Here is a 26262-nt window from a genome sequence, read left to right on the forward strand (position 1 = left end):
ATCTCCGCAGCGCCTTTTAAGAGCTCCAATTTGTTTTTCTTGGAGATCTCATTTTGTTTTATTAAAGCTGACACCGAAGAAGGAAAGGAGACATTCTGGGCCCAGAACAAAAATATCCCATTTAAATACCCCGTATTATTTTCTTGGAAACGCTTCTCCTTTGACTTTAATTAAGCTCTCCCTGGGCTCGCGAGCTTGGCGTGCTTGGCTTTCAGGCGAGTTTAATCCCAGACAAGCTCCCCGCACCCCCAGTACTCCCCGTTTCCATTGCTTGCACAAACCTTAAGAAATAAACTGGGGTTTGCTAAAATACACGGATTAACAGCTGGCCCGCCGTCAAGAACGTCTTGACGTTGCCTCTCCGTCACCGGCCGGCCACGGAGCAAGCGCACGGCCCCGGCCACCCCGCTCGCTTTGCCAATAGACCCAAAAAGCAGCTTTGCTCTCGTCTTTTTTTCATCCTTTTCTGCCGTTGCAACGCTGGGTATGGATCTGCCCGTGCCCCAAAGCCGCCCCGGCTATCAGAGGAGGCGGGCTGGCCCACGAGCCCGGCTCCAGCGGCCGCGGTGCCGCTGCTGAGCCTTGAGCAACCGCGCTGGGTGCTGCTGTAATATCAATAATTACCCCCCCATGGTAGAAGCGCTTTAGGATGATTGCAGAGTTAAACACTCCAAAAGTTGGGAAATCCCAGGAGGGAGCTTGTCTGGGCATCATCTGGTGCATGCCCATTATGTAATTACCGTCAATCTTTAATCACAGATGATTTTTTTTCCATCGGCCCCGATTCAGACGGTGCACTGGAGGCACAACCCTCACTTAAGGAGCTGCCATTAGATTTGATTTCCACCTCGGTGGGCTCCAGCTTTATTAAACGAGCTCCCGCTGCTTCGCGTGGGGTTCGTACAAACCCTCCGGCCAAAATGAAACGCTCGACTGCTTGGCGAGCACCAACACACCCGCTCGCACAACATCCCCCCGAAAGGGAAGGATTTCACCTCCCTTTTACGTGCGGGATCTGCGGGCGGACAGATTAAGGCCAAGAGCTTGAAACAAAAGCTTTGTTTTGGCGCCTGACGCGAGACGGCCAAGAAAGGGGCTTTTGGGGATGCCGCCGGGCAGGGCGGGAGGGGCTGCGTGCCCTGGGGGTCCCTGTCCCAGCTCTTCCCCGGGACGGGGTGATGGGTGGGTGCTCAAAGCAGGCTCCTTCGCTGCAGGCGCTGCGGGAGGGTTGCTCTCCTCCCCGAGGAGGGCCCCGGCGTTCGCCCGGGGCGAACCCCAGCAAGTCAGCCCATGCAGCGAGCGCCTGCGTCGCTCCGGCGGCACACGGGGCTTCGCTGCCCCGGGAAGGCCGGCTGCAGCCATGCTTTCCGCTCTGCATCAGGGAAAGCAAGATAAAAACCATCACTGAGCTGCTAAACCCAAACCCAGAGCCAAAAAACCCCAACGATGGGGAGAAACGGGGTGCGGTGAGCTCTCCTCCTCTACCGCAGGGCTCTGGAGACCAGATGCTCCCAAAGCCATGCTGCCAGCGGCGCTGACCCCAAAATACCGTCTCCATCTCGCACTGAGGTGCCTGCACCGGGACGCAGCGCCGGGAGCTTATATTACAGCGGTATGGTGCAACGCTCCCGTCCGCGCCCTGGGGGATGCAGGGATGTAGGTACGGGATATCTGCAGGCGGGAGCTCCCCTGGGGTGTGCAAAGCAAAGGGGTGATGGGGCCGAGCTGCCAGCACGCCGCCGCCGTCCTCTCACCGGTCCCACGTGAGCCCAGGAGGTTGCTTGGAGCACCCTGAGCTGCTCCGCGCACGGAGTGCAGCGGGCGGCACGGCGCGGCATGGCTGCTGGGCATGCCCAAGATGAGTCCCAGCGAAGCAACGCGCTACGGGCGCAGGGCTGCGACCTGGCAGCCGTTCCCAAGGGCTTTCCCCCGCGCTTCGCCCTGCTCTGGCTCTCGAGGGATGAGCTGGGGGCGGGGGGAAGCTCTTGCATCAGGTAATTTTTTAGAGAGCTACAAATAAAGAGGCAAGGGGGGGAAAAAAAGCCTGAAAATGTGCTAATGGAACCCGGGGCTGTGCCACCCTCCACGGCTGCGCCCGTGCCCCGCGGGGTGTGCTTGACGGAGGATGAAGCGGCGGCGGGAGCTTTGCCGCCCGCAGTCCGTGCCGCGGGCAGGCGGCGGTGCAGGCAGGGCGCTGCGGGCAGCCCGGTGTCCCGCCTGCCCCGGCAGCTGGCAGGACCTGTTGTACGAGGTGCCTGGGAGAGATTGGAATGGCTCGCGCCCGCGAGCGTGTTGCAGCAATTCCCAGCACACGTCATGTGGGTTTTGCAACCGCCCCAACTGTCTCAGGGTGGATGAACGGAAAGAGCCCGGAGTGAACCGAGCTCCCCAGCGCCCACGGCGGGCACGGGCAACGCCCCGGCGCGAGAGGCGGGCAGGGCCCCCGGGCAATGCCCAGCCTGGCACACACCCCTCCACCGGGCCTTTTTCCACAGGGATGAATGCCAAAAGGCAGCATCTCCTTCCCTTGCAATAGGGAATAATCAATCCTTTGAGGAAGAGGAAGGGAAAACCCAACAAATCCCTGCCGTAATGGGTGCAGCAGCGTTTCTGCACGTGTGCTATACTGGTGTACGGGAGGTGCCCAGTCCTCTTCCCGCCATTGCCAGAGCAGGTGCGGTTACACCATGGACACACAGGCTCGTGGTTGCGGAAAGCCGGGGAAAAGTGATCCCCCAGGGAAACGGCTGGCTGCAAGAGGTGGGTACACGGCCGCTGGCCCCGTCAGGAAAAGCCGGCATCCTCCTCCGTGCCCTGCCCGGCTGGTAGGAAACCCCTGAGGGGTTATCATCCCAAAAAAAGGGAGCAGGAGAGACCAAGGTATTTGGTGACGTGCCAGAGAATTCCCTACGGCAGCTGGACACCAGCCAAAAGTGGGCAAACCCCCAATTACTGAGCTGGGGTGAAGCCTCAGCTGTTTCCAGCAAGGGGGGACTGCTTTGGGACCCCACGTGGGGGACAGCGGGCGAGAGCAAGCGCACGTGGCACCGACCCAAACGCCGCCAAGGTCCCCGTCAGCCTGTGCATCGCTTCGCCCAGCCGCACTGTCACTCCGCTGCTGGCACGCACACCGCGCTGCTTTGGCAGAGGTCCCAAGGAGTCACCGGGATAAAACAGCAAAAGGTTACCCGGGCCCTATATCGAGATGCTGCTGACTGATCCAAATCCCCTCGGGCACAGCGGGTATCGCTGCCACCGTCCCACTGGGATTAGCTCCCCATTAGCGTGGCGGGAGCAGGACTTGTTTACTGCCACCCATGCCCTCAGCGGGAATTTCCCCCTGCGCACTGCAGGATGCAAAACCAGGCTGAAGACATCTCTCCGGGGACTTTCCAAAGCAACCAGGGCACTGCCGACCCCACAGCACTCAGCCCTGCCGGTGCCGGTGAGCTCGCAGCCTTGGGACGGTGGAAACCCGGGTTATTCCTCCTTCCCCAAACAGCCCTACAAACCCCACAGGGGATCCGGCAGCCCCGGCTCCACGTCCACCCCGTCTGGTGGTCTCCATCACGCCATTGGATTTTTGGGAAGACGGCTTCTCCCACCACGTGCCCCTGGGACAGGGCACCCATCGGAGCTGCCCCACAAGCGACACGAGCCCCGTGGACGGACGCGTCCATAAACACGTGGAATGAGGAGGGAGGGAGGCAGAGGAGCTGCCCCGGGGACACGAGGCAGGTGACGACGCCCGCGTGAGCTATGCGCAGCCGGCCCAACGCCAGCGAGGTCAGCGGCGCCTTCCGGCTACGGGGTTTCACCCAACCTGATGGATTAGGTCTATTTTAAGGTGCTGGATGTCAACTGCCCCGGCTGATGGTCGGCTTCCAGCTGCTGAGGGTTTTTAAGGGGATTAGGCAATTAATAAAAGCACCAAATCCTGCAGATTTGGGTAAGAAGGTGACAACCACAGTGTCACTGTCAGGAAACAGGAGCCTCCCGGGCGCCAGCACTGGGCGATGGCACCCGTCACAGGTCTCGGATATATTACTGGTTGGTAATTTGTATTTAGGAGTGTCGGTAAGAATGCCCTCACCCTTCCTAAAGCCCAAACCTAACGCCTGGGGTAGACGTCTTTCATTGCAGCAGGCTAAATAAAGTGCAGTTTCGTGGCAGCCGCCCCTATTTGGTCTCGCCCCAGCTGCGGAGTATTGCTGAAATTTAGTCGGGACCATTTCCAAGAATTACCTCTTGCAATTTACGCTCTCCTTGGGGTTTCCCTTGCCAGCTCCTAGTGCTCCAGCCACGCTCACCTACCCTGGGACACTTCTTCGGCCCAAAGAGTCACCCATGGCTTCTCCTCCCGACCTTTCACTATGACTATCAGCACTGCAACGCATTGCTTTCTCCAAGAAACAAACTCGCTCTTTCTTACCAAGCCTCCATTACGATGTCGGAGGAAAAATAGCCTTTTCCAGCTAAGATCACCTGTCCTAAGGATGCGAAATCAGCGCTGACAAAGAAATTCCCCACCAAAACAGATGGGAATTCAGGATGATGTCAGCTATGCCTTGGCTGACATCAGCTGTGCCCCGGCTTCGAGGGCACAATGAGACACGATAAGCCCAGAGCTACGGTCCATGCACCAGCCCGGCTCCCCGGGGCACGGGGCACTCCGGCAGCCTCCGCTCCCCGGCTGGGGCTGGACTAAAGGGGGGAAGCTGCTCCCCAAGTTCCCGCACACGGATCGGAGGATGCTGCCGGACACACGGACAAACTGGGAGGAGCTGCGGCCAAACCAGACCACTCCTCAGGCCATCTCCGAGTGCTTGCAGCTCCCGTTTCCAGCAACCGAAACATTAAATATTAAGCAAACAGAGTTAATCTATAGCCGGGATATTGACACAAAGCAGAGGAGGGGAGAAGAAAAAGATAAATAAACATTTTTTAAAAAAATCAATGTCCCTCTCCAGGCTGCCCTGCCAGCGCCTGCGAGACCTCCAAGCACGGCACCAAGGATGTGTTTGGAGGAACAAGATGCACTGAGAAGCGCCGCCCTCCCGGCTCACCCCGGGTAGCTGGAGCACCCCGCCGCGACCCTGGGGTGGCTTGGGTGCAAGCGGGACCTCCTCGGCTGAGGGCAGAGCCCTGGCCGGGGACAGGCTCACCTTGCGCTCCCCTCTCCCGAGGCTGGGAGAGCATCCAAGGAGCGGCAGAGCAGACATCGATTTAAGAAGGTCAACACCCAAGTTAATACTTAGCAGGACGGCTCTGCCACTCAAATTGGCTTTTGGAGCTTGGGAAGACAAGCGTGCCGGGATGGCTCACCTCTCCCTTGGCTCAGCAGCAGCCCACGCCTGGCAGGGCCGGCACTGGCGCGGCCGTGCCCCGCGGATCCCTCGGCACCGGAACACGCGTTGTACAACCGGAGGGAAACGCCACCATTCATCTCCCAGCAAACGCTTTCAAGCATCACTCAACACCTCTCCAGCAGAGGAGACCGATATTTTTTTTCCTGGCTGAGTGCTCACATGTATATTATATTTTTTTCTTCCAGGCTCAGCGATCCCCCCTAGTCCTCCGCTCCCCCCGAAAGAAAACAAACCCGAAAGCACAGAGTGTGCCTTGCAAAAGTCCCGGCTCTGGCTTCCCGCTGCGAAGGGGCACGCAGTGGTCCCGGCGGCCAGCCCGCCTCAGCTTGCTGATATACGCGGCGCAGTATATTTCTTTAAACAAAGGAGCCTATGCATTCAATGCATTGTTGCGAGAGGGTTTGTTTTCAAAGCCTGACCCCAAACCTGAACTCCGCGGATCCTGCGTTTCTCAAGATCAAACGTGAGAAAACGTGACCAATGCAAACAAGAAATAAACCTTGATAATTATAGCCGTGTGCTGGGGCGGCTATTGTTTAGTGCAGACTAGTACCTGCTTTAGCATAAACATAACCCTATTTTTAAAGGGATGCCTGACCGGCTTACGACATGACTCCCCGTTTTGACTCCAAACCCCCTCTTTGACACAAACCCACCTTCCCGAGAACGGAGAGGTTAAAGAGCAGAAGCCAAAGGGCTAAGCGATGCACCCACGGCCGTGCCGAATGCCGGTGTCGGGGCGGCGAGCGGGTCTTCCTCCCCCCAGCCTGCTCCCGGTTGGCGGGGGATGAGGGGGACCCCAAGGTCCGGCTGTTGCTTGCAGCCGGCAGGAGCAGACTGACGTCGGAGGACAAACAGACAGCGCCGGTCTTTTCAGGAAGGCCGTATCACTTAGCGCTTGGAAAGGAGCTACAATATTTTCCTGATTATGTTTGCACGCAAACGAGTGCCGCGGGGAAATTATGCAACCCTGAGCGGGGAGGGGTAGGAGCGAGGGAGGAGGGGCTGGAGGGGGGCCCCACGCTGCACCCCGCTGCCCTCGGCCCCAGACAGCGCAGCTGCAGCTCCCGAGGTACCGCGCTCCCCGCAGCAGACAGGCTCCATCGCCGCCACCTCTCCCCTCCGCCGCCGGAGCCCCTGCACCGCAACCGCCGAGCGCAGAGGCAGCACTGGGCCGGCGTGTCGCACAGCGCAGGGGTTATTAACGGCCTCTTCATTAAGCGCCCGGACCAAAATGCATATATGCGTCACCCAGGCAATTTCATTACTGAGCCCGGGTTCACCTCGCGCACCCACATGCCCTTCTTTTTCGAGGCCTCTGTGCGGTCATAGCCATAAATAAATAGATAGCAGGAGCAAGAGGCAGATGCTGACTCCTACAACCTCCGTCCTGGGCACGGAGCCTTTAAACCACCAGAACTTGCAGTATTTAATTTCTTTTGTTACCGCTTCTACCTTTAGAGCTCTGCCTTAGGCTTTCTAGATACGATCACAGGGAGCAGGAAACGGAGAGCTACGCGATGAGCTTCCTGGGGATCACACGCACACACGCACACTCATACAGCCCATCAATCACCCTAATTACAACCGGTCACACGTCCGCAGCTCTCTGCGGCACTCCGTTCCTGCCCGTAATTACACGACCGCCTCGTTTCTCCGGTAACAGTAGTGCGGAGTTAATTCGTGATCTGTAGATGCGGCGTATCTCGTAATGCATTTCATCCTGGCGCGCTGGTCGCCGCGCTCACCAGCCACGCGCCAGCTGAGCGGAGGGAAGGCGGGCAACGCTGGTCCCCAAAATAAGACTTTCAGGTCCTCACGTGCCCCCCAGCACTGCCTCTCTCCGCAGCACACTCCCACTGCGGTTTCTGACGGCTGCCCACATCCCATCCAGAGTCAGGACACCACCCCAAGCAGGTTCCCTCAATGCCAAGCGCTGGTCTCTACCCGCCAGATAGAAGCAAGGTGGGCCACGGCTGTCCGTCGCAGGGATGGGTATGATCTCCCCGGGGAGGATACCAAGACCTGGGACAAGGCTGCGGCTCCCAACACTGGTGTCTGTCACGGACCTGCTGGGACCACCACCCCGGCAAGCTGGTGTCCCTCTGCCAAGTCGACTTAGCCAGTGGGGTCTTTGCAGCGAGCAACGTCCCTTCCCCGCGTTAACACAACGCAGCCTCCATCCCGGCTGAGCCTGTAGGTCCTACCAAAATACACAACTGGGTGCAGTTCGTAGGTCTTGCTCCTAAAGGGTGTCAACTACTCGAGACCCCGCGCCGCCCTCGGCGCGACCGCGCAGGCAGCGCTGCCAGACCTGCCCTGCGTTGGCTCTCCCACTGAACGGAGAGGACGGGGAGGAAGCGTGTCGGCGAGGCAGATGCTCTCCCGCAGCCGCCCCCGAGCGTGATCTGGCAGCGAGGGCAGCCAGCCAGCCAGCCTGAGAAACCCATACCAAAATAACAATAAGAAGAAATAGAGGGGGCGGCTCACGCACACCAGCTGATTCACCAGCGTTGCTCTCCCGCCTCGGAAAGCCGGCAGGCAGGACAAGCCGGGGGCACGCTTTCCAGCTGAATTACTTCTAATTGAGCGCAGAGGAGCCCAGAAACACCCGATGCTGCCGGAGATAAATATAGCCACGACTCCAGGGGCGGAGGGGGCAGGCAGCAACCGCGGTTCAACGCATCCGAGAAGCAGCTTCCAGCCCCGCCGCCTCCCCGCTGCGCTCGGGGAGGCAGAGCCGACCGCGCCCGCCCCCGCCGCGCCCCCGCTCCCCCCGGCCCGGGCCCGGGCGGCTCCGCGGGGCTGAGGCTCCGCGGGGCTGAGGCTCCGCGGGGCTGAGGCTCCGCTTAGGCGAGCCCGGAGCGGCGGCGCGGGCAGCCCCTGCTCGGGCCGGGCAGGGCCCGGGGAGCCCGTACCTGTTTTGAACTCCAGCGCGGGGTCCTTCTCCCCCTCGCCCAGGTCGCTCTGCAGCATCATGTAGAGGATCCCGAAGGAGTTGTGGATGCCGAAGATGGAGCCGTTGCACCAGGCGGCGGCGAAGACCACCACCCAGCCGAAGCCGCCCTCGGGGGGCTGGAAGGGCGCGGCGGCCCCGCTCGGCCCCCGCTCGGCCCCGGCCCCGGCCCGCGGCTCGCCCTCGCCCTCGCCCTCGCCCGCCGCCGCCGCCGGCCCCTTCTCGCCGCGCTGCGCCATAGCGGCCGCGCTCCGGCCGCCGCCCGCCGCCCGACTGCCCCGCAGCCGGTCCCACATGCCCGCCGCCCCCCCCGGCCGGCCCCCCCGCCCGCCCCCTCCTGCCGCAGCCTCACTCCCCGCCTCCCCTCCGCCGCCTCCATCCTCCTCCTCCTCCTCCATCGCGCCGCTCGGCCCCCGGGTCCCTACCTGCGGCGGCGGCGGCGGCGGCGGCGGCGGGGGCCGCCCGCCCCCCCCGCCCCGCCGCGCCCCCCCCCCGCCCCGGGCCCGGCCAGCCGCGGGCGGCGCTTCCCCCACGTCGACCGCGCTCGCCGCCCGCCCGCGGGGCTCAGAGGCGGCCCCGGGCCCGGCCGCGGCCCCGCATCGCCCGTCGGGCCGCCGCGCCGCCCCCGCCGCCGCCGCATCCTGCGGCGGGCGCAGCCCCGGGGCGGGCCGCCGCCAGCACCGCCCCCGCGGGGCCCGGCCGGGGCGCGGGGGCCGCCGGTTGCCCCCCCGGGGCGGGAGAGCCGCGGCCCCGCGGCGGCCGGAGCATCTCCGCGGAGGGGGGGGGACGCTGCCCGGCGGGGAAGCGCTGGGGGGCCCGGGGGGGCCCTCGACGGCCGCGGCGGGCCGGTGCCGCCGCCGCCCCGGCCGAGGTGGGCGAAGCCCCGGGAGCGGCCCGAGCGGGGGGCGGGAGGCGGCCCCGGCGAGGGGGTTCAGCTGTTTGGGGCCGGGTCTGCCGGTGGGGCTTTCGGGCGCCGGCGGCCCCCGCCCCGAAACATTTCGGGGGTGTTCGGGTAGCGCCAGCCCGGAGGGACACAAGCTTCTTGGGGGGGGGGCGAGGAGCCTTACACCCCCCCCCCGGGTGCTCCCTGGGGCACCCTCGGGGCGGGGGTTCACCCAGCAGGACGGGTGGGCTGGCGGTGGCCCTACAAGCCCGGCGGGGAGCTGCCTTCTCGCCTCTGTCTTGTTTTGCGATAAGCTCTGCCTTCTCTCTTCTTTCAATAAATAATTACAAACCCACCAATATATTAGAGCCTGTCTTTTCACACGCTGAAGGTATTTACCCTTCAATGTACGCCAAGTCTAAGTTATTATTCTTTCTTTACCCTAATGGCTGTGTCAGTGTCAGATTCCTATCAGAGAAAATTAATACATCCCAACCTCACGCTGCTCTTTCTTTACCTCCAGGGCTATTAATTACAAACGCCTGGCGAGGCAGCCGGGCAGGGTGCGGAGCCGGCAGCGAGGCGGCAGGCAGGGCCGCACCGCCAGCACCGTCTCCCCGCTTCTCCCGCCGCCGGCCGGAGAGCAGCACCCAGCCACGGGCGGGCGGGCTGCGGGGTGGGAACGCGTTTGCCTACGTGCTGCGGCTCGCCAGGCTTTGCGAAGACCCTCTGGGACATTGCTACAGCCTGAAAAACCTCTCCTCGGCCTGCTCGCCTGCTCCTGGCTGCAAATCGCTGCCAGCTCCGGGACTCCTCCATCGCCATCCGCTTCCTCCCACCCAAGGGATGAGCGGAGGTTCTCCCTGGCTCCCAGCCACCTGCGTGCGCGTTGGCGAGACCCGAGCCGGAGGGGCGCGACGGTGGGAGACGCGGCCTCCTCCCTCCGCCTTCCCGCTTCGCCGCCACACCGATCGATCGGCGAGCCCGAATCCGCTCGGGTCAGCCTCGCTGCTGGAGGAACTGCGTTTTTATTTCCCTTCCTCTCTGGTGGAGTCTCCTCCCCGGATCCCCATCTCCGCAGCATGGCCGGGGGAGGCTTGGGAGGTTTGGGAGCATCTTCCACTGCCCTCTGCCGACACGAGGAACCGCAACGCTGCATTTTAGTAACCGTTTCGCCATAGGGCTGGCTGAGGTGGTTGGCCTGCTGATTTTTTTTTCATAATCCCCAACAATCTGAGAGGGAACGGGTTTGGGGTGCGCCAGGCTGCGTGCCGGGGAGCTGCCCCCCAAAATGCGAATTCCCCGTAGCAGCCGAGCCGGGGCTGGATTAAAAACGGCAGAGAGAGAGGTGGGAGAACCCTTTGCCATAGCACGCGCCGTGTCACGGAGACTTCTCCCCTCCGGAGCTGCAGAAAGCTCTTGTGGAGTGGGAAGCGGGGGGTTAATATTACTGCGGTCCTTGAGCCAGACAGAAAACCCACTGAGCAGCATCTCTCCTGGATGTCGGCTGCGCCCTGTCTTGACGAAGCATTTTCTGGCGCCGGCTGTGCCAGGCCTCGCTGCAGCTTTCTGGGCTGGGCTGAACACCACCAGTGGGGCCGGGGGGGTAAAATGACGGCGAGGGGGCTGAATGAAGCGGGGGGTTAAAGGGCTGGGCTGGCTGAGCTGGTGGAGGCTTCAACCGGGAGGGAGCCACAGCCTGGAAAGCTCTGGCAGTGTCGGGCAGAGATGGCTCTGCCCGCGGGTGCAAGACCAGCTTTTATTTAGGTTGAAACATCACACCCAGAGGGTTTGCCGCTCCGTAACCACAACCTGAAGAAAACACTGAGAGAGCAAAACAGATAAAGCTGCTCTTCCCTGGTTGCACCGGCTGATAGAATACCCCTCTGCGCCCGCAGCACGGCTTTCCTCAAAGCCCCCAGCCTGCCGGCTCGGTCGGTGGGTGGCTGCGGCCGAGCCGGGCTCTCCGGGACCCACATCCCACATCCCTGGAGAGCTGGCAGGCAGCGCTTCGTGTCGCGGCCGACGGGCCTCCGGTTGCCCGGGCAAAGCGTGGCTCTCAGCAGTTTGTTGCTCGTCTACGAAATGTGGTGCCAGAGCCTCTGCCAAAGGGATTGGCAGCTACAGAATGCGTGTGTTTGGTTTCGCAGAAGGGGAGGAGTGACCGGATGGAAATATCTTATGCAAACACCCTGAGAAGCGTCATGGCGGGACGTGGCCTCGGAGGAGAACACAAGTTCCCAGCGGGTTTGCGACCTGGCTTTGTTTCGGTGGGTGTTGCGCAGTGGCGCGGCGACACGTAGGGCTGTCCCGAGGACAAAACGTCGCTGACGACGTCTGCTGCTTGGCCGAAAGCGCCGGGAAAACAGCTCCGGCAGCGAGCAGCTCCCGGCAGAGACGTTCGCATGCTGGGCACAACCCCTTCCCGTCACTAGCGACGCTTTTCTCTTTAGATTTCAGCCTTAGTTAAAGACAACCGTTACATCTGGCCTGACAAAGACAACAAATACATTATCCCAGAGGAATAAAGAACTCGGGGACAGCCTGAAGGGACGTGGCAGCGGTCACCTACTGGCAGGGATGCTGGGACACGGGGTCCGGCGCCCAAGGCTTGTCACGGCGAGAAGGCAGCGAGAGTACCAGCACTCGCAGACTGCCGGCGCTGCCTTCAAAGGAGAGGAACCCCGACGGCGGGCAGCCGGGCCGCGGGCAGCACTGTGGGGCTGCCGCCTGTTACACCCGGCCAAGGCAAAACGCACGCCATAGCATCCTTTCTCTGCCTGACCTTCCCAGTGTTCAGGATGGAAATATTAGAGGTGGCATTTTCCGCCTCGTTAGCGAGATTAAAGTCAATTCTACTTAGTCCGGCTGAAAAATGAGGTAACTTACAAGCGCTGGTGTGAGCAGTGGGTTTTCAGGGCGTGATGTGCCGCCGAGCCCCGCCTTTGGCTTCGTTTCAGCGGTGGAAATCGCAGCACCGTGTTCATTCCCGCGGCTGCAGGCTGGGTGGAGAACGTGGTCCGGCTCAGCCACAGCTGCCGCCCCACCTGATTTACCGCGCCATTGAGCAAGAACGCTATTTCTGGCCCAAACGGAGCAACGGGATGGATCTATGTCGTATTAAAGGGCTTCTGGAGCGGTTTAGCTGCCCGCTCACCTTCACCGTCCAGGTGAAGAGGTGTGACGGGCGCTTTCCGAGAGTGCTTCACGCGTTTTCAGTCTTTTCTTTAAAGTAGGAGCTACAAGGGCATGTTCCTGCGGGGAAGTGGAAGCTCCTGGCTGGAGCCACCAACCCCAACCACCATCCAGCCGCCAGTGGCCGCCCCGGCTCTGCCGCGTGACCCCGCAGGACCTCGGCGAGAGGTGCCAGAGATGCTCTGCTGACGGGAAGAGCTCAAGCCGGCGCACAAAGGAGGCAAGGATCCAGCTGTAAATTAATATTTTATAGAACACCAAGAAAAATCAGAGAAGCTAATTACAGCGATAATCATCGCGGCCTGGAGGCATTTCCATGGAAGTCAGGAATTACCCAGGATTACCTCACCCCTTGCAGCAGCCTGTGCGGGAGGCGAGCGCGTGCGGTGGCACGGCACCCGGCACCTCCTCCTGTGCCGGCTGGGGTCTGCGACCCAAACCGAAGAGCAGCCGGGTTTTGGCAGCCTCCCGGTATCCCACTCCAGACGCACAGGGCTTGGTTTGCTGACTTGAGTGTGATGGAGGGTTGGAGTCACGGGGTTTTTGGCTGGGTGCTTACCCCGGCGCCGCTGTGCCAGCGCGTGCCTGTTTGTTCCCAGCGCCACTGATGCAGGAGCTGTCGTTGACTCCAAGTAGGTTAAAACCCCGAGGTGCTCAGGGCATTGCTAGCAGAGAAGTTTGTGGATGTGCCCCCAGGATAAGTTGTTCCCGTGATTCATTAATTACTGGTAGTAACTGATAATTACATAGTTTATCCGGGGACAGAGTGAATTCCCCATCAGCTCCTCCGTTTGGAGGCTGGGGGGCACATCCCAGCTCCAGCACGGCACGAGGTTGGCCCCGTGCTGTTTGCGGCAAGCCCGGAGCATCTCCACAAGCCGCGTGACCAGGAGGGCTGCCTGTTCCTGCCCCGTGGCCCCAGAGCAAAGCCAGCACAACCATCTCCAGGGCGAGCCGCTCCGGGAGCGGAGGAGCATCAGTGCAGCTGGTTCGTGCAGCTGAGCTCAAGCAGGAGGGCACCGCCGGTCTAAGACCCAGCCTGCAAGTGGGAAAGGAAAAAAGCATGGGTAAAAACCCCACGCCTGCTGCCCCGAGTCAGAAAGAGCCTGGGCAGAGGCCAGCCCTGGGTGCCGCTCAGCTCCGCGGGTGCTGCTGCCTGCCTGCACCATGCCCAAACTGCGCGGCAGCACCCCTGGCACTGGCAGAGACACCAGGCACAAAGCATCCCCTCCCACAGCTCCAGGGCGCGCACGGAAAGAGAAGTTCCTAACCTGTAGAGTGGGTAAAGAGGCAGAGAAGATCTGCAGGGACCTCCTGTTGACAGACCGTCTGCCAAAATGTCCCCTAGCACGTGGCCTGGCCACCGCCTGAGGCTGCCCGGAGGCAGCAAAGGTCCCCCGCGCGCAGGAGCGGAGCTGACGCTCCCTGGCGCTCCACCTGTCTGTGGCAGGAGCAGCGTGCTGCCTTGCTCTGCCCGTCCCCGCAGCGTGGACCAGATGGCCAAGCTGCATGGGGCACCCCGGGCACGCTGCCTGCTCGCTGCCTGCACCCTCCCAGCTCAGGCGTGCGCGGGGGCTGCGAGCATGTTCACCCCGGGCGGTACGGGAGGTGCGCCAGGGGCTCCTGGGGCTGAGGCCCGAGGTGGTTGTGACACCCATTGGATTTGCTCCTGGCAGTTTGTGGGCTCCCAACGTGCTGACCTGCTCCTGCCAGCCCTGGCAGCACAGAGCCCCAGGGCTGCTCCAAGCGAGGGCTGGATGTGACCGACAGCTCCAGGCAGGGTCGGGCAGCTCTCGGCTGGGACGCAACGGGCCATGGCAGAGGGGCTGCTCACACCTCCTGGCTGAAGGTGAGTCCTCCGAATCCCTGCTCCGACGACGAGGTGGTGCCAGTGCAGGCCGTGCTGGTCCTGGCATGAGCATCAGCCTGTCTTGCCCTGACGGGTGGCACTTCTGGCTCTGTTAGGGTCAGGGACCCCTAGGTCCAGCCTAGCGAGTTAGCAGGAGATAGCAGCTGTCCCTTTTGGGGTGCACTTGCTACGCAACCATTCTCGTTTTCTCTTCTTGACGAGGACCGGGAGCGGCTGCAGCAGCGTTCAGGGCTGGGGGTGCAGCAGCCTGATGTGCTGGGGACCAGGGAGCTTAGCCCTGCTGCCTCCACGGTGCTCGCTGCCGTGCCTTCCTTACAAACATGGTTTAATCCAGCCCTGGAGCGCTCTGTAAAAAAAAAAAATCAAAGCGTGAGTCATCCCACTCCAAACCTCAAACCATGTCACAGGTCATCCCCTCGCTCTGCTGAAGTTCTCCCTCTTCCCCCACGTGCCTCAGTGGCAGGGGAAAGGGGAAGCAAATCCAGTTTCCCACATCCCAGCTCCTGGCACAGCTGAAATACCTGTCTCGCCTGGCTCACTCTGCCCTCTAGTAGCGGTTGGATTTACAGCAATGTGCTATTTCTGTGCGGTGCCTTGCTCGGCTGCACTGCCAGCCGCCAGCCCAGAGGTGCCCCTTGGCTGGGCAGGGGGTCGAGGACAGGGTAGGGGGTCATCAGAGCCTGCCCTGGCTCTGCCGCCATCCCTGGCATGGATGTGCGGCCGGCACGGGCAGAACCATATGATTTTCCCGCAGTCCCAGCCCCTGAGCGAGTCATTCGCGTCCCTTCTTGGCCAGGCTGGAAAATCCCTGCCGGTCACTGGGGCTGGAGCGTGGGCAGAGCATGGGCAAGGGGTTTGCATGGGCCGGAGGGGCCTGAGAAGGGCAGAGCCCTGGGGTGGGGCCATTTCTGGACACCCCGGCTTGGGCTCTGTTAGCTCCAGCTGAAGGCTTTGACCTGGTCGGAGACCAAGCGGCACCCACGGGCTATGGGAAGAGCGGAACTCTTTTGGAAGCAGCAGCATCAGACTTCCAGCCCCACTGCCGGAGACCCCCAAACGATGGGATGAAGCCCTCGCATGCGTTCACACCAAATGGCATCTCGGCATGGTCCAGCGCTGGCTCTGGGGCATGACCAAGGAGAGGACCGAAGATCCTTGGGCAACAGCAGTTGGTGACGGCGGTGAGCCGAGGAGGACGAGGGTTTGCTTGCTCCGGTTCTTGAACCTCGGCTACCGGCCAGGTCACCACCCTCGTGTGCCGATACCGCGGGGAGACCCATCGCAGGGCACGGAAGAGGCACGAAGGAAACGGTGGCGATGCCAAAACCGGAGCAGACGATGCTCCAACCGCTCCCCTTTGTACCGGAGCATCCTTTCGCCTCTTCATCTTGCCAGCTGAAGGATTTTCATCCGGATGGTCCAAAGCTTATGGCAAGTCCAGGTTGAAAAATTATGGAAAATTAGGTATTTAGCAAAAAAAAAGCCCAAAATTATAAGGGAGGGAGTTGGGCTCCGCACGGTCGGCCCCGGTGCGCGGGGCCGTTCCGGCCCCGCGCACCGGGGCCGACCGTGCGGAGCGGGGCGGAGCGGGGCGGAGGCGGTGGCGGAGGGGGCACATGCGCCGTGCGCGCACTGCGGAGCGGCGCGGAGAGGCGCGCAGCGGGGAGCGCGGCGGCCGCCGCCGCAGCCCTGCACAGCCCCGCGGGGCCGCCGCGGAGGGGACCCCCCCACGCCCCCCCCCAAACCAGCGGAGGTGAGCGGGGGAGGGATGCGGGAATGACGCGGCACGGGGAGGGTGGGGGGGTCTCGTGTGTCCCCCCAAATGTGTCAGTTTGCGGGGGGGGGACACCCCATGGAGGGGCATCGGGGAGGCGCTTTGCAGCCTTTTTATTGGGGTCCCCCCTTGGCTTTGCATCCTTTGCGGGGGGGGCGTGGAGGGGAGCCCCCACCGCTCTGCAGCCTTGCCTGAGGGGGGGCCCGCTTTGCACCCCTGTATTGCAGGGGTGTCCCCCGCAGCTGTGCACCCGTGCGTGCGGGGGGGTGCGTGTCGCTTTGCAGCCTTGCATTGGGAGGGAGGGGGTGGTCCGAGCATCCCACCGGGGGGGGTCCCTCGTCACTTTGCACCTATTCATCGGGGGGGGCGGGGATCCCCCCCCCTTTTACACTTTTGCAGGGAGGGGAGGGAGTCAGGGTGCTCTGCACCTTTTCACGGGGGGGGGATCCCCAAACCACTTAGCTCATTTGCATCACGGTGCTCTGGGCCTCTTTGCATCCGTGCAAAGGGGGGGGGCGTTGCTTTGCATCTTTTATGGGGGGATCCTAGCAGCTTGACAACCTTGCAGGGGGGGGTCAGGCCTCTTTGCACCCTTGCATGGCTCGGGGGGGGGGGGGTGCTGTCACTTTGCATTCCTGCATGGAGAAGGGGGTACCTGGCTGCTTTGCACCCTTGCATTGGGTGGGGGGGGGCATCACTTTCCATCCTTGCATCTCGGGGAGGGAGGACCCACCCCTGCTTTTCATTTTTACTCCAGTGTGGAGGCTGAGCTGGGCCCACAGCTGTGCGGGGAGGGGCACCTATAGCCAGCGTAGGGCAGGGCTCGCCACCCCCCGCGTGGGGAATGCGGGGGGCATGGGGGGCTGCTGTGGGGCTGGGGAAGCAGAGGGGACAGGGCCAAAGCCCGGTGGCACTTGCCATGCATGCCCCCCCCCCCCCCCAGCCCGGGGCCCTCCCTGGGGCTTGGGGGCTCCCCCAGGGGCCCCCCCAGGCTGGGGCACCCCCCAAGCAGGCTGCAGGCAGGCGCACCCCCCCCATGGGTGCAGAGCCTGGGCCTCCATGCTCGGTGATTCAGCTACTTGCAGGGAGCGTTAATTTTCTCGCTTAAAACTGGAGTTCTTGCTGCCTCGTGGTGGTGTCAGCGCGATAAAATACCTATGGATTAAGATGCTTTTTAGCGTAGTTTGTGGCTGCTTTGTCCGCGGCTGCCTGGCGAACAGCAGCCAGCTGCCGGATACGCTGCCGGACACGAGCCGGAGGAGGGGAGCGCAGGACCTGGACGTATGGGCAGATGGGCAATGGCAGAATAAATAATTCATCGTCCAAACTTCAGCCTGCCAAGGTACACCCCTCATTTGCTGCATCGCCTCGCCTGGATTTTAGAGAGGTTGCTAGTTTCATTTAAAAAAAAAAAAGGTATTTTGATGGTGTCTCTGTAGCATCCCCTTGGACAGGTCGAACAGCTCGGTGATTAGGGGAGGTTGAAGACGGCATCGGTCCCACAAAACTTCATCTGGCAGCTAGAAGGTTAACGTGCACTGTGCTTTTCTGTGGCAAGCACGCGAAAGGCTCTTACACATAACGCCTGGGATGCAATGTAGACCCCAAATGTCCGCTCCTTTCCCCAGGAGCTGAAGCCCACAGAGAACACTCGAGATGAAGCATATTTTGCTTAGAGCTGTCATCTCCCTTGGCCCAGTTCTGAACCAAAGATGCTCATCCTCCATTTTATGGTGGATGACAAATCAGCTGCGGATGCCAAGATCTTGACAAGTTACGAACAACAGCCCTCAAGCCCAAAGTGTTAAAAATAAAAACAAAATAATAGATGTAAGAATGTTTTTTTGCAGAGCTGCTCATCCAAAAAGCCACCGAGATCCGCGGTGTTTTGCACGTCTCCGAGCGGAGGGGCTGCCGCCGGCTCCCCGGCAGGAGCTGGCTCCGCTTCCCGAGGTCCCACCGGGATTTTTCCAGGGCTGCACGTACAGCACCGGCGGGTGAAGCAGCACCATCAAGCCCGGGAAGGGACCGCCCGGGCACACGGCACAGCCCCGGCGGGGAAAGGCATTTTCGCTGGCTGGGAGCGCTCTGCGGCTGGAGACGCTGCTCCTGCGGCTGTTCCCAAAGCCGGCGAGCGCCGGGTTTCCAGAAAGACCCTTGCTGCTCGCCGAGGGTTTCCTGGGTTTGTCAAAGCGCCTTCTATATCGGGGAGAATAAGGCTGGTTTGTTCAGCAGCGTCCTGCTCGCACAAACCGCCAGCGAGCGGGAGAGATCCTTCCGTTAATGAGCTGAGCACAAAAGGGAAAAGAAATGTCATTGAAGATTTTCCTTTGGTGGTGAAGAGTCACTAAAAACAACACGTGATTCCCGGGCCAGCGGGGATCTTCCCCAGCCAAAACAGAGCCGGGATCTGTGCTGCTGCTCCCACCGCCCCATCCCCTGACTCCTCCTCTGAAGATGAAGGCTGGCGTCGCTGCTCCCAGGCGGTCCTAGCACAGGAGCCACGCACGGAGCAGCCGAAGGATGATGGAGGAGGATCACACGTAGTTTCATCCACACCTTTTTTCCAGCCCTTTCTCCCTTCAGCGTCAGAGTATCGGGGAGTTGCGTTTGCATGGATTTAGTTTGTACCCGAAGCAGAGATGAAGCCAAAAGGTGGTGGTGGCGGTGCCGGCTCCGTCCCGGGGCTGGCAGCAGCTTCTGTGGGACGGGAAGGACCCGATGAAGTGGCCCTCAGCTCCCTGACCAGCGCCGGGGGGCACTGAGGGCTCCCCACTTCTGCGAAATCAAACGACAGGACCCAAACCCCGCATCAACTAAAACCCAAGGAAAACAACTGCCGGAAAACCCGCTTGCCAATTTACAGCGTTTGCTTGTTGCGTACCTGTAAAGAAACATCATTTAGATAAAAGCATTAAGGACCCTGTTTGTTTTAAACCAGACAGGCAGCAGGATGAGCTTTTAGACTAACCCCGAGGCAGCGAGGCAGTTGCATTTACGGCATCCTCCTAAGCAGGCTTTTTGGCGAAGGCTGGCGTTGCGGAGCCCAGCCTTCAGAGGCGTTTGTGATTTAGAGGCAATTTAGTCAAGTGCTGTTCCTAGAGCTGAAACATTTTGCAGTAGAAGGAGGGGGGGGGGGGAAATACTGTGGCATTTACTAATAAAACTCTTCAGGAATATTTTTAGCTGTGATTTAACGTTATGTTGCACTTTGCTGTGAAGTGTTTGTTCGCTGAAGCCTCCTGGCAGTTGGTAGCCGTGGTAGAGCTGCCTTTGGCTGAGTTAGCAGAGGAGGAGAGCTGCAGATGGACTGGAGGAGAGGTGCGGGCAGCGCTCCCAGCCGGGGCGGGCGATGTGCTTCCCGATGGGGCACGGGTCACCGATTCAGCCCCAACCCAGGGAGCGATGCAGCTCTGCCCCAGGGCCAACCAGACGTCCAGCTCCTTCCTCCCTTTGGCTGGAAGGCCTGACCCTTTCCCTGTGGTTGCAGCTCAGCCCCGATCTGTTCTTGGCCGACAGCAAATACTCCTCCGTGCCACCAACGATCAGGGCTGAGACCTCTCAACTCATTTCACATGTGCTGTGGGAGCAGTGGGTCCGCAGCTCCAGCTTCCAGCCTCCCCCGAGCCAATAGCCGGCAGATGGGGGACCAGAAGCAGCATCCCACATCCTGGGGCTTTTCAGTCCCCAAGGAATTTTGCCACGCGATGCTTTGCCGTGAGATGTGCTAACCCTTCTCGCTCGGGATGGGGCTGGGATGCTTTCTGTGGCCCCAGACCATCAGCAGGTGTTTGTAAAGCCAGACTCCTGGACGCAGAGGTCTCAAGGAAGGGGCAGGCAGTGGCATTGCTTCTCCCATGCCCATCAGCCTCAGTGCAATCATGAGAATTTAGTCTCACTGAAGATCTGCCCTCTGGTTTATTTTAAGCAAGGGGAATGCTCAAGATCCAGCCAGTTTTAATATATTTAATTAACCTTTGGAAAATAGCTTTGCAGTGATTATCAGCTTCACACAAAGCAACAACATTTGTCATACCGGTAGTATTCACAGTCATTTGGGCTAGCAACAAATTAAGAAGTGGTCGCAGATGCATTTCATAAATTAGAGCAATGCATCCTCACAGTGCGGCTCACGCTCCATTTTGTGTGAAGTACCTCAGCAGATCTGGTCCAGCTCTAGCAAGCAGGTTTCTCCGCATTGCAAAGAGCCACCTGCACAGTTTTTGCTGGTTGATTTTTTTCTGAGACACCAAAGCTTCGGCCCCTATAGGCTATAGGCTCTGCGCTCCCTCCCGAGGCTGTTCGTGGCCCACACCAGCCAAACATCTGGGGCTGAGAAGCCGGAGTTTAGGGCCACCTGAGCCAGAGGTTGTCCCTCAGCCATTAGGCAGCTGCCGGTGGCCCTGTTTGTCCTCTGCAGACTTGTCCTGTTGCTCCTTGAAGCCCTCTGCACCGATTTCCAGCATGCCCTGTGGCAGAGCTCCACAAATCAACAGCTCGAAAGCCTGCTGCTTTCGCAGCTCCCGCTCAGTTCTGTCTGCTCAGGAACATTGCACACCCCGGGGATCCTTCCCAGCCCTCTCCTGCACACGATCTGTCCTGCCAAGCACCCTAGGACAAGCTGCTTCAGGCACCTACGAGCCCAGCTGAGTGTCACCTCCGCCTCTTGTCCTTTTCCCGGCTTTCTTTTTTTGCTCTTTTCAATATTTTAGGACCCTTGTGCCTTCTTCTCCCTCCTGCCCCGCAGCCCTTCCCCACCTCACCGTCACCCAAACACGGGTTGCTGTCCTGAACAGGCATTGCCACATTCTTGTTCTTTTGATATTCATTTGTAAAACTTTGTCTTTTCTTCAAGGGTAATAGATTTTTCAATATACCACTGTGGGGTTGGTTGTTTTTTTTTTTGCACTACTCTGGCTCCTGGCATCCGACCAAAGCTTTTGCTTCCTTGCATAAGCCTCCGGTTCCTGGCAGCGTCTGGTCCTCGGGGCTCAGCAGCACCCTGGGGAGCCCGATTCGGGTAAGAGCTTTGATTGCAAGAGCCGAGCAAACGGACTGCCCCCAAAGCTTGGCCCAGAACTGAGCTTAGCTGCAGAGGCTGACCCCAGCTCCCAGTCCTTAGGGGTTTGGCGTGGCTATGCTCACTGCACACTTACCCACGTTCTCCCCAAATCCAAGCTCAGGGTTGGTCTTGGCCGTCTGGCGCAGGGTGAGTTGGGTTTCCCTTGGTCACCTTGTACGAGCTCGGCTGGGTGCCGTGCTTCAATACCGTCCCGCGAGGTATTGAAGATACCTGGATGGCTGATTTGCTCCTGCAAGCCAGCGGTGTGCAACACGGACATCCTCCCCAGCCCAGCTCACCTCTGCCACAGCCACGTTCCCAATCCAGGTTTCTCCTGCAGGGAGCACCCAGCCACGGAAAGCAAACTCCAAAATTACCTTCTGTGCCACCTTGGCGCAGCGAAGGAAGGTGACATCAGGGGGACTCCTCTCTCCTCTCATGCCATATGAAGCAGGGCACCGGGGCTGAGACTGCAAGTATCAGGCACTTGCCAAACCAAAACTCTGTCTTGGGGATTAGCCAGCACCTGAGAAACATGTCACCCAACCTGTCCCTCCGTGCAGGGCCATCCAGAGTATGCATGATCCTTCAGGCCACTTTGGACCTCGCCGCAGGAATCCAGCTTGGCTTTGCAAGTCACAGCTCGATCCCCTGGTGATTGGGAGGTGGAGGTGAGGAGACAGTTACGGACATGAACAGCTATTGTGAAGAATATAAGGAGCAATGGCTGGACACGAAACTCTGTTTTTTGGACCTTCTTAGAAAACATGAGCTGCTTCTCTGCCCCCGACGGACCCCAAGGACTTAAGCTGCCAGATGCGATGGCTGCTGAGATGAAGGATGACGTTTGGAAGGAGCCGGCTTTCGGGGTCACCTGTGAGCCAGCATCTGCAAATGGCACTGCCAGGCTGGTCTGCAGGGACCAGGGGCTGGCAGTCGTGGTCTGGGGCAGCATTTCTTCTCCAGCCCTCCTGCACTCTTCTCCCGCGTGGTCTGGGAAAGCAGGAGCTGCTCTTCAGCAGCTCTGGGGTTTGGGATGCTGCGGTCCATTTGCTGATTGTTCCTGGGGAGAAATCAGCTTCTTAGGGAGAGAAGATGAGTGATGGGAGAGCCCCCGCAGTGTGCCGGTACCGTGGCAGCAGCTCCTGGGAAGACCCTGGCCAGTCCCACTCCTCCTGCCTTCCACCTCCAGGAAATTCCTGCGGAGTTTGTGGCTCCCATTTTCCTCCTCCTGCAGCCTGACACCGGTGTTATCCCACTGAGGGCTCCTCGTTTCCCCTCAGGAGACAGGAAAACCTCATGGATTTTAGTCCGTGTAAGCAATAACATAATCTGGCTGATGTTCCCGGACCCAGCAGAAGAGATGCTCACCCTACAACGACACCCCGTAGATGTGCAGAGAAACGGGAGGGCTCAGGTCATTGCAAGAAGGTTTGGCTGGTTGAGGTTGTGCCTTTGAGTACCTGCACCCATGGAGTGGCCAGCGCCTAAAGAAACTGGGACCATCGCATGAGAAATAAATAAGAGAAGCAAATCTTGCTGAGGGTGGTTGGAAAAACCCATGTAACCACTTAACCTGAGTGGGGCTTTGAAAATGAAGCAGCACGGGGGCTGGCACCGGTAGCCCAAAGCAGCTGAAGGGTGGGATCGGAGGGACCATGCTAAGCCGGGCAGGGCAGCGCCACTGGCCACGGCTGGGGTCTCCTGCAGCCTCGGAGCCATCGGCCACCTCTCCTAACGCACTTTCAGCTAGAGAGGAAAGAAAGACCCGAACCCCCAAGGGCTGGCACGTCTCCTGAGCCACAGTCGGAGAGGAGGGCAGGAGCAGGGTGGGAGGGGAAGAGCTCGTCCCCACCTACAGGCATTCTTCCCCAGCGAGGATAGACACCTGCATCCCCAGGGAGGACTTTAGGAACTCCTTTTCTCACCCTCCGCGCCACAGCCGGCATTTCGCAGGGCTGCCTGGGCAGGACCGGACACCTTCCACCAAACCTGGAGCACCCCGGCAAGGTGGAAAACCCTTCCTGATGTCCAACCCGAGCATGAACACCGAGGCCGGATATCCCACTTGCCCTGGCCCAAGCCTCCCCCCGGCAGCGCTGGTGTAACCCCCAGCTGCTCCCAGCCCAGCTGCGCTCTTGCAGCACAGGGACAAGGACAAGGCCACCGCAGCGCCCGTTAATTGAGCGCTGCGAGCAAGGTGCTGCCCCAGCCTCGTCGCCTCTGCCCTTGCCGGGGCTCAGCGGGGCCGGCGGCTACAGGGGGAAGGTGAGTGGTAGCCCAGGGTGACCCCAGCGCAGGAGCTGGCCATCACCCTCCCCTGGGGCCAGCAAACAGCAGGCAGGGCAGGCAGCAGGCTCTGCTGGCAGCCCCAGAGGCACCCCGAATCAAACAACCAGGAGGCAAAGGGGCTGGGGACAAAGACAAGGCTGTGACACAGGTCCAACACCCGCCCTGAAGATCGTGCCAAACCCAGGACTACCCCTGGGTGCCAGCACCCACCCAAGAGACCCACCTGGGGCAGGAGCTGCTTGCAGGGGTGAGGTTCAGCAGAGCAGGGCTGGGGACCAACAGCACCCTTCAGGGCAGGACTAGCACCCCCAGCTGAGCTTAAATAACCTCCTGGGCCCGTGGGTGGGGTGTGGGTCCCAGGTGAGGCTGTTCAGGGCCATCAAGGGCTAGTAGTGCCCATGGGAAGACGGCAATTTGGCCCTGCAGCTGCCCAGATGTGGCTTTACTGGTTGCACGGCAGTGCCCGGCTGGGCTGTACTGGGGGTTGCCAAGCCTGGTGCATGCTGCGCGTTGGCGATGGCCCACGGTGCTGAGCTCTGAGGTGGGGTCCGGTATGGCCATATGTCTGGAAGAAATCATGAATTGCTCTTTGCCTAATTCTGCCAAGTTCAGGCTTCTCCCCCTTGCACCAAGGAGTCACCTCCATGCCCGGCAGAGCTCTTTCCTGAAGGTCTGAGGACCTGCCACCAAAATCAGCCCTTCGAAGGCTTGGAAATTACCAGAAATATCAGCAGGAACAGGAGCAGCGCTGGGCATAACCGAGCATCCCTTCGCCAGGGCTCGGGCCAAGCTGCCAGCACTCAGGATTTGTGCACAGCCTCTCGGTAGGTGTGAGCAAGATGCGCCTGCGAGGACAGAAATTAAGTTGGTGTCACGTGTAGCCCATCCCCACCCAAAAGCGTTTTGGTCCCTAAGTTGGGACAGGCCTTGAGATCACGGGGTTTAGGTCAGGAGTTGGGTTTTCAACCCAGAAGTTGGAGGTTTGGTGCCGCTGGTGCACGAGGGATGCTGTTACAGCAGGTTGAGATGGGGCTTGTCATGGGAGGGGATGGCAGGGGTTTCTAATCCCCGTGTTCCTGTTAGCAGCCATTAATCGGGGAGGCTAAAAAGCAGCTTCTCCCGTGGCTTGGCCAAAGTTGCCTGTCCTGGCTACCCTAGCCTAAAAATGTGTGCCTAACTCCTCCTTGGTTTCTTTTGCTGCAAGCTCTGAGTCTTGTTAGGGCTTTTTGGGGGGAGATTAAAGGGATCATTCTTTGCCAGAGGTGCTCTCCCATGGCATGGTCTCAAACGCTGTTATCAGACCACGTACCCACCTCCTGCCCGTCTTTTCAGACCTCAAATCCTTTTTTTCTTCATTTCCCTCTGGGGTCCCCACGGGAGATGGAGGTGCGGGTGGCCCCGATTCCTCCTGGGCCCCCTGCGCGGGGACAAAAAGCCCCGGGAGCCGGTGGCCGCGTCCCAGGCGGATGCTGAGAATAGCTCTTTGTTCCCCGTTTCTAATTGCTGGGCCCAAGCAGCTCGTTAACCGCTCTGCCCCGCGCCCTCCCGTCCCTGCAGCCGCCGCTCAGGGGGAAAGACCCGCGGGGACGTGCCGGGGCTCAGCCTCTGAGTGCGGATTTTGGGGTGACACATAAAACTGGCTCAAAGTGGGATTGGGGCGAAGCTGCCGGCATTGCTCATCTCTTTGTGCAGCCCGGGGGGTGCCTGGAAAGGGGGGTTGTATGTGGCCAGAGCGGACGTCCAGAGCCTCCCCTGCAAACTCTGTCACAGTTTTCTCAGCTGAAAAATACCCAGCTGGCGGAAGCCTCTCGGTTTTTTGGGGAGCCAGGGAGAGTACCAGCCCCGCCATCCACGTGCGGTGACTTTGGGAAGCGCCGGAGGACAGGCGGTTTGCTCTGAGCCCGAAGCATCGCTCAACCCTGAGGAGGGTTCAGGGCTGGGGTCCTTCCCACGGCACCCCGATTGCCCCGGGGCAGAGCGGAGCTCAGCCATTCACCCCCCGTACGCACAGATCTGGGAGCACAATCAGCCCTTTGGGAAACTCGATATGAATGATTTAGAACCAAGTTTTGGACTCTTTCATGGAGGGAGCTTGCATTTGCATTTGAAAACTGCAGAGGAGCTGGCGGGGGGACGGGAGCACTGGCTGGGTGCTATCAATAGGAAACTGTTCTGTCTAACGCTGCCGGGGCCAAAAAATGTGAACTCTGCAGATTTCTGGCTCCGCTCACGGTCAGAATTGCTGGCTCCGTTGTCGGTGCCCGGCTATTAATGGCTCTGCTCGGACGCTGGTTTTCCTTCGCTGCCAAAGCAGAGCGGGGTTTTGTGAAAGAAGGGGTGGATGAGGGGTGCCTGGGATGTGAAACGGGGGGGATTCAGCTCCCTGCATTTGGGGTCTGGGAAGGCTGTTGGTGCTCTCCGGTCCTTATAAGCCTGGGATCCAATCCGCGGTGATTTCAATGCTAAAGCCACCAGTTTGCCTTTGCACTGGGAGTGGAGCTGAGGCCCAACGTACTTGTGTCACGTAAGACCCCCTTGTGCAAGCCTGTGGGGTCACTGCCCGCTTTGTGCCGGTCCGTGTCCTGGTCCCAGGCTGCAACACCCCAGGAGACACCACCGTGGTTAATAAATGTTCCTTTTTTTTTTCTTCTTTCTCAGCCTGTTTTACACCACTCGCCCTTTACACCAATGGGGTAACCTGCCCCCAGCTCCCCCCACCCCCCACCCCACTGTGCCCGTCCTTCGTCCTTCCTCGCCAGCTCCCACGGGTGCTCTCGCCGGAGATGAGGCCGTTGGGTGTGGGCATTTCCCTGCATCTCCTTGAGCCCCACAGAAAATGAACCATCCCCGGTTCAGGTGGG

At 60.4% G+C, this 26262-nt stretch overlaps 1 protein-coding gene across 1 annotated transcript in view; it reads right to left on the reverse strand.

Annotated features, from left to right (window-relative positions):
- SLC16A2 (solute carrier family 16 member 2) overlaps positions 1-8621 on the reverse strand; it is a 34304-nt gene extending 25683 nt beyond the window's left edge. The window contains exon 1 of the mRNA XM_059824447.1: positions 8288-8621. Coding sequence (XP_059680430.1) covers positions 8288-8621 — 334 coding nt within the window. The remainder of the gene's footprint in view (positions 1-8287) is intronic.
- Between the last annotated feature and the right edge of the window lie 17641 nt (positions 8622-26262).

Source organism: Gavia stellata, chromosome 14 (assembly GCF_030936135.1).
Source record: "Gavia stellata isolate bGavSte3 chromosome 14, bGavSte3.hap2, whole genome shotgun sequence".
NCBI classification, from domain to species: domain Eukaryota; kingdom Metazoa; phylum Chordata; class Aves; order Gaviiformes; family Gaviidae; genus Gavia; species Gavia stellata.